Source organism: Coptis chinensis, chromosome 7, assembly GCF_015680905.1.
Source record: "Coptis chinensis isolate HL-2020 chromosome 7, ASM1568090v1, whole genome shotgun sequence".
Lineage (NCBI taxonomy): Eukaryota > Viridiplantae > Streptophyta > Magnoliopsida > Ranunculales > Ranunculaceae > Coptis > Coptis chinensis.
Genome location: NC_141462.1, coordinates 92,902,016 through 92,910,076, shown reverse-complemented (window position 1 = coordinate 92,910,076; position 8,061 = coordinate 92,902,016). Strand labels below are relative to the sequence as shown.

Below are 8,061 nucleotides of genomic sequence, written 5' to 3'. Positions count from 1 at the left end.
TTTTGTTGATTATATTCTCACTATAGTTGTGAAAATTTTGAGGGTGTGTAGTAGAAGTTTGCTAAAATAATTGGGGGTGGGAGTCCTTATAGTTTGCATGTTTTTCTAGACAATTAGTTATGTACGTAGTAGAGTTTTTTAATATCAGGAGGTGTGCCCTCACACACACCCTTCTATATCTATTTATGGATCCAAATTTTCAATTTAAAATTTCATGTAAGTATCAACTTATCATTATATACCGTAATTTCTTTCCGGAATTTATGTGCATGGGTCATGACTTTTTTTTTAATTGAAACTTTATTAACACGGTTGCACATGCAGTTTGCTTAGACTAAGTACATATATGCACTTTTTGACATCTTTGAATTAATTGGATCCTTACATACGTATGGATTAATCTCATTTCCCGTTAACCAAGAATTAAAACATGCATATTATTTCATTCTCATGATAAACGTACTTCATTTCTTGAATTCAAGAATGCTAGATTTTTTGAATTCTTCACATCCTCATTTCTTTGACTGTTGAATCCATGGCACATAAGGAATTTAATAGCTGAACTTGATCAAAGACTCAAAAAACGGTCTTACATAAGGTTCTTCAAACGCTTACAAAAATAATGAACTATTAAAGAACTAGTTTAATATATAATTCACACACATCATAAAATATTAAAACAAAATATCACCATACGAGCTTTAACATGGCATGCCACTGTGAAATAATGAATACAAAATTCAACAAGATTACACCTGTTCTTCCGCTTGTTTTCCATTTTTACTTGTTTCTTTCTCTGAGAACTTATGATATTTTCCTCAATCCTATATACTCTCAACCATAGATGGAGATAGGGGGCCTCCCCCCCCTCTCAAAAGGTTTTAAATTAAAAAACCATTATGTTCTATGTATTATCACTATGAAAATTTCTGAATATATAGAGGTTCGCCCCTCCTCAAAATAAGTTCAAATAATTTACTATCGCCCCCTCAAATTTTTTTGACTATGTTTTTTAAACGTGAAGCCACATCATAGTCCCCCCAAGGTTTTAAATTAAAGAACTATTATATTCTATATATTATTAGTATGAAAATTTATGAATATATAGAGGTTTGCCCCTCCTCAAAAAATAAACCCCAAGGTTTTAAATTAAAGAACTATTATATTCTATTATATTCTATATATTATTAGTATGAAAATTTATGAATATATAGAGGTTTGCCCCTCCTCAAAATAAGTTCAAATATTTTACTACCGTCCCCTCAAACTTTTTGACTATGTTTTTTAAACGTGAAGCCACATCATAGTCTTTTTATAATATGTGTAGGAGCATCATATCAAATCTAAATATTTTATCATTAATCTACTCTTAGAGAATATAAAGGGACTGGACCGAGAATAGAAATCAAGTAACAAACAATTAAGTCGAGGCAGAAAATCCTTGCAAAGTCAAAGTCACGGCTTACTTGCTCTCTCCAAATATAAAAAAGTAAAGCCTTATTATACCATTTATTTAATAAGGTCCCATTCTGTCTTCACTATTCACTTTAATTATATTTCTGAATTTTGAAAAAAAGAGGGGAAAATAGCTCATTTTTATTCGTCCGTAACTTCTTAAACCAATTTATTTCAATTCACAACAAGGATTTGCTAATTCTTATGGAAAGAAGTCAAGAAATGATGTTAGAAAAAGATGTAAACGTTTTAAAACCCTACTATATATTATACTATTTTTTTTTTCAATTCAACGATTTGGCCGAGTTTTTTGGAGACGAAAGAGCTCAGAGTGCACGTAATGTATGGTACATACCTCTTAAAATAGTCTATATAAGTGACTGTGGGGATCTTAAAAGTGATCTTAAAATAGTATTTTGATTATGCGTATACACTCGCCCCCCCTAGGTCAGATTCCTAGCTCCGTCCCTGCTCTCAACTCTCTCTACCAAATAAAAGAAATAAAGAATGCCCGGGAATCCATTATCTGTTAATTAAATGAATTGAGCCACATGTAAGTTTCAAGTTCAAGAACTACATAATATTCTAGCTATCTAGTTGTTGTCGTTGCTAACTAAAATGGCCATGCATGCAGTTAAACGTAAGTAATCCAAGAAATCAATAAGTGAAGTTGTGGTCGATTAATAAATCAACAAATGTACTTCATCATGCATAAATTCTCACGTTATACTTTAATGCCCGGTCTTGATGAATGAAGAACACATGCATATGCTAAGGTGGTTAAACAAAAGGTGTGTGATGGAAGATATGATATAGGGTTGGGGACTTTGTGGTTACATAGTTTCATTTTTTCATATGTAAATTTAAATTTACATATGAAAATATAAAATTACATAGTTTACTTTTCATATGTAAATTTAAATTTGCATACATACATATAAAATTTTAAATAAAAATTTAAATAATTTACATAAATATATATGTAAATTTAAAATTGCATATATAATTTGTTGTTTTCGTATGCAAATTTAAATTTATAGTTTTTGAAGGTGGTTGGAGAACGCTTGGTGGTATTGTTCGTTCAATGAGAATTGTTCACTCTTCTTGAAAATCTGTAGGAAATAATGACATTTATCTGACGCTCTCAATATGAATCGATTTAGAACTGCCACCATTCCTGACAGAACTTTACGATGATGATGAACAACGCCAACAACTTCGCATTAGACTCTAGTAAGTTCTTACCAGAGTAAGTCTGTATCGCGCTCCATGTAGCGTACAAAGGAAAAGTTGATAAACAATGTATGAGATACTTCGATATATGCCGACACTTTAAGAAACCGTATATTTCGTGGCATCGAGATTTTGAACTATATAAGTTCGGCTCTTTTTTTCTCTCGTCAGAAAATATCGGCAGCAAGAAAAAAAAAAAAGGGTGCAGGCAAGGATGCTTTCAGGAGATGTGCCACCAAACCAAACGATTTACATAAAAAATCTCAACGAAAAAGTGAAGAAAGATGGTTAGTTAATCTTATCTCGCAATGGGAACTTTTTAGTTTACAAATATATCATGTTTATTATGTTGGGCTTTTTCTGTTTTAGTATATTGTCTTCGTTTTTTAAGCTAACTAGAAAAAATAGGAACAAATTAGAGAAAATTAGAGTTCTTGATGTGTTTCATATGTTGTGGAAAATACAGTTGAGCTTTTCAGTAGTGGTGATTAATAATAATACAATTTCGTATAAACACCTCATTGGCGGTGTTGAATAGATGATAATGTTGAATCCTATTGGCAATGTTCTGGGGAGTGACTTGGTTGTGGCGTTGTTATCATAGGGAAAATTCTCAGTACTCAATTTGTGGGTCATGTTAAGGCCTTAAGGGCAGAGTTCATATTAGAAGCAAATGCAGAATTAGAAGAGCATTTGTCTTCTAAAGTTTAACTGCTTGTCTCCAATTGTGAGTTTGAAGTACACATATTCTGGTGGTTTGTTGTTGTAGGTGCTAATGTATCATCGCTCTATATCATGCAATGATTATGAACTAAACAAGCAACGATGGAAGGAGAGGAATACAATATTGAGAGTCAATATGCGACTCGTAAAGAATATAAGAGTCAACAGCACTGGATATTCTTAAACTACTGACACTTGAGACTGGTGCCCTTAAGCAATTTGAGACCACCCCTTTGTGTCGTACTTTTTGCCACAACAATCTAATAATCAAAATTAATCATGGTTGTAGGATGATCTTGGAAACCTATACCTTTTCAAATAGTAGACCGGCTAATGATCTTGTCATTTCCCTAGAATAGGATGCTCTTTGTAGTAATCCGTTGTGTTGTATATGCAAGATTTGGTTGGCATTGCTGAAATATGCAAGTGTTTTTTCATTATGATTTTTAACTTACAATGCATGCGCTACTCTGTTGAGTTCAACAGTGGATGGTATGCAATTTGCAATATTTAAAGGAAAAAGCCATTTTAGTGAACCAAATACAGCTTTCATATTTTATGCATTTTTGCCTTTTAGTAGAGAGAGAGACCAACAGACAGTGCTTATGTCTTTGTCCTTAACACCAAACCAATTGTGTTATTCACATGCCTTTACTGATACTGGGAAATTTTACCATCAATTTGCCTTACATATTCTATGAAATTGAAGTTGGCTTCTAATTCACTTGTGGAGTTGTAAGTTGTAGAAGTGCAACAAGAAAGTTTCGATACCATGTCTTGATTTTTCTTACATCTTTAGTTGGTTTGGCACACTTCCAAGATTTTGCCATAGTCTAAGTTATTAAAAGATTTTTTCATCATTATTTTTTACCAGTAATTTTTTTTTGTAAAAGATGGATTATTCCATTACTGCAAGCTGTGCTATTTCCACTTTATTTGGTTACGTAAAACACTGTACTATTTCATGTTTTTGTCCATTTCTGTGCTAACCTTAGCATTTTTGCGGTAACTAAAACTTTTGTACTTGACCACAAGGATGTCTGTTACTGCATGCCAGTTTGGTTCTTGTTTTGTCCGTTTTCGGTGAACATGATGTGGAACCAATCAACCAAATATGACAGGAACAGATGACCTACAGATGTGGCAAGTGGCAACATTTACGTACTCTCAAAGTGTACAAGAATATTGTTTTTGTGTTTTTCTTTATAACTGTTAGGTTCTAAACATTTTAGTTTGTCTGTGTGCTCTACTGCTGGTTTTCATTTGTTCCCATGCCTATGTAATTCTTTTAATGGGCTGGATGGACTAATTTATGTTTTTTTTTCTCTTCAGAGTTGAAAAGATCTCTGTATGCTCTGTTCTCTCAATATGGAAGAATCCTGGATGTTGTTGCGTTGAAAACAGCTAAACTTCGAGGCCAAGCATGGGTTGTGTTTAGTGAAGTAACAGCTGCTAGTAATGCAGTGCGTTCAATGCAAAACTTTCCATTTTATGATAAACCAATGGTGAGGCTCCATAGCAGAAATTGAAAGCACATTATGGAACTTTAGTTCTGTTTCACAGTTTTAGTACCAGTGTACAATACATGATACACAGACTAAAAACAATGGAAGGAATAATAGATGTAAAATAGTTTACATCTGCATTCAATGATATTATTCCTTCAATTGTTTTATATGCTGTTGTATGGCTTATGTTGCGGTTTAACGACAGTATAACTTTGTATTTTGGATTTTAACCCGTCATTTTTCACATGTTGCAGAGGATACAGTTTGCGAAAACAAAATCTGATTGTCTGGCCAAAGCAGAAGGCACATTTGTTCCTAATGAAAAGAAAAAGAAGCAGGAAGAAAAAGGTGAGTAATTTTTCATTATCGTCTATTAAACAATTTGCTAGTCGCAACAGTATCAACATTCATTGGAGTAGGGGATTTAAGGGGTTAAGTAATAAAGCTCTAACTATAAAAATGAGAACATTATCAGCATTCCTGAGTATCCTTTCCATTCCATCCGGTTTCGATAGGAAATATTATATCCCAAAAATTTAGGCATTCTGAACAAATTCTATTTTAGCTCTGTCTGACGGCATGTCTAGTTAATATACAGCATGTCTTGTTAATATGCGGTTTTCAAAACCTGTCTTCACTAATTCATGATTGTTGGTATGCGTTCTCAATCTCTTATACCTGCCTTTTAGAACCACACACACATCTTCTGATTTATATTTGTCTTTGTTGCTAATAATTAGACATCTCAAATGATTTTGTCTTAGCTTAGCACCTGTTTAATCTGGCTTCTATTTCCTTTAGTATTACAAAATCACCCATATGTAGTTGCTATAAGAATGTAAATTTTTGTTTGTCAACTGCCTAAGATTTTCAGCTCCATATGATAGCTGTTCTAGCTGTTTCCTTATAGCTCTATTTCTGAAAAATTTGTTAGCTCAATTACACATTGCAAAGCTCACTCTTTGCAGTTTCTTCTCTTCGAACTAAATTATATTTAGCTAATCTATTTGATTGTATTTTGTTTTTTCAGTATCATTCTTTATGTTTCCTTTTCCAACATTTTCCTTTCCTATTGGTTGTCCTCATGCTTAAAAAGTGGGGCACACATTGACTAGATAGACGGAATGTTGGTTGATAGCATAGAATATGTGTCGGCAGCTTAGAGATTGGTGTAATAAGAACCTCAAATGTGTTAAAATGTTTGTGGTGTGATATTTTAAAGTGATTTCTGTTTGCAGCTGAAAGGAAACGCAGGGCTGAGGAGCCGCATAGTGCTGCTACAGCTAATGACTCAAGTGCCCAGAGTAATGGGGCTCCTGCTGTAAGTTTGAATTTTATTCTTGATTGTTGTGGATCATGTAATTATTACTTTTTGGTGTTTTTCTTTGTCCTTTAACAAAGACATGCTTGTGTAGTGAACTGGTTTTTAATATGAATTTGGATCATTCTTATATAATCTGGGTTTTAGTTAGTGAACTTAGTGGCGAGTCGGGTACTTTTGCTTATAAGTCTTGCTTCCTATTGAGTAATAAATTTTTGTATTTTATGGAAGGCTTCTCATCGACAAGGAAAGCCTGGCGAACAAGAGGCTGCTGCTCCAAATAGTATATTATTCATTCAGAATTTGCCCTATGAAACCACGAGCAGTATGCTGCAACTTCTGTTTGAACAATATCCAGGTTTCAAGGAAGTCCGGATGATAGCGGCGAAGCCTGGGATTGCTTTCGTAGAGTATGAAGATGAGGTCCATTCCTCAATTGCCATGCAGTCTCTTCAGGGCTTTAAAATTACTCCTCAAAATCCCATGACCATCATTTATGCCAAGAAGTGAAAGACCCTTAGTGGTATGTACTGTGCCTTTCTCCTATTTTTTTAATAGAGGAACAATTTGTGGATCTATATCTGATTCAGTGCCTGGAATCAGTTGTTTAGTTAATGAAACAAAAGATTGTCCAGCTGTTTGATTTCCTTTTAGTTTTAACAACCTATGCCAATAGACTGAGATTTCTAGCCAAAATTGCATCTCTGAAGCAGCGTACTTCTCTACTCATGGTCTTGTAAGATCTAAAATCTTGTAAGATCTAAAATCTTGTAAGATTTGAATGATAGGCTTGATTAACTGATTATTGAAATCTTAACTGTATTTTGCGGGTTTGTAAAAGGGATGCACTACACCTATACTACACTGTTTAACCGTGATTGTTTGTTTTATATGGTGAGTGGGAATTAGATTTATAGCAGTTCCGTATCAGTGTCAGTGTCAGTGTCATTCAAGTCTGGATTTGTGTTTTTTTGATGCTGTCACCTAGCACTGAAGTTTGCATTAGATGACACTCATTCTATGATGATGATGATGTAATTGAGATACTTCTGTACTTTTTTGCTTTTGCTGTGGTTTTAATTATCACAATTTCCGTTCGAACTACCCCATTAGAGGGTAGTCTATGCGATAGTAGCCTGCATACACATGACAAACGGACAAGACAACTAAATCTTAATCTCACATGACATGTCACTTGAAAACGTATTTGGATTTTGGATACAGTCCGCAAAACACAGCTATGCAATGGGTACCTTTTGTGTCTGTGAGTCCTATACATTTGCTGATTAGGTTTTTTTTTTTCGATAATCAATTTGCTGATTATGTGGCTGCATTTGTTCACGTGTGGTCCTGATACTTTGGAAAGATCAATGATATCTCAGCAACAATATTGTATAACTTATTTGAGTGGATCCGAATTTTGATTATTCCGATATTTCGTTAATGTTCCAATGGCCTATTGTGTTGTCAAGTCGAAAACTTAATTCCACCCAGTACATGTATAATTGAAATGGGGAACTAGAGTGATTGAGAAGGAAGCAACAAGCAATGCGTTAAGGTAAAGTTTTTATGATTATGTATTTGTTATCTTTTTCTCCTCTCTAAAGTATATTTAGAAACGTCGTTGGTATCATGATTATATCCACCTCCAACGAACCTATAGTGTTATACACTTACGTCTCTTTCGTTTACATCATTACTGTAATTTCCAATAAGCGATTCTCCTACAAAATCTATTCTAAAGACTTGTATAGGAAAACAGTATGCTCCTAGTTTCCTAAGTCCCAACCACCGAGAAGCAACTAGTTCACAACTTTACAA

The 8,061-nt window shown here is 33.8% G+C and overlaps 1 protein-coding gene across 1 annotated transcript; it reads left to right on the top strand.

Annotated features, from left to right (window-relative positions):
* Positions 1-2,837: 2,837 nt before the first annotated feature.
* LOC147490040 (U2 small nuclear ribonucleoprotein B''-like) lies at positions 2,838-6,874 on the top strand. Its single transcript, XM_086569804.1, has 5 exons — positions 2,838-2,975; positions 4,744-4,916; positions 5,174-5,267; positions 6,158-6,240; positions 6,472-6,874. The coding sequence occupies exons 1-5, from the start codon at positions 2,903-2,905 to the stop codon at positions 6,748-6,750; spliced, it is 702 nt and encodes a 233-aa protein (XP_086425930.1). The 5' UTR covers positions 2,838-2,902; the 3' UTR covers positions 6,751-6,874.
* The last annotated feature ends 1,187 nt before the right edge of the window (positions 6,875-8,061 follow it).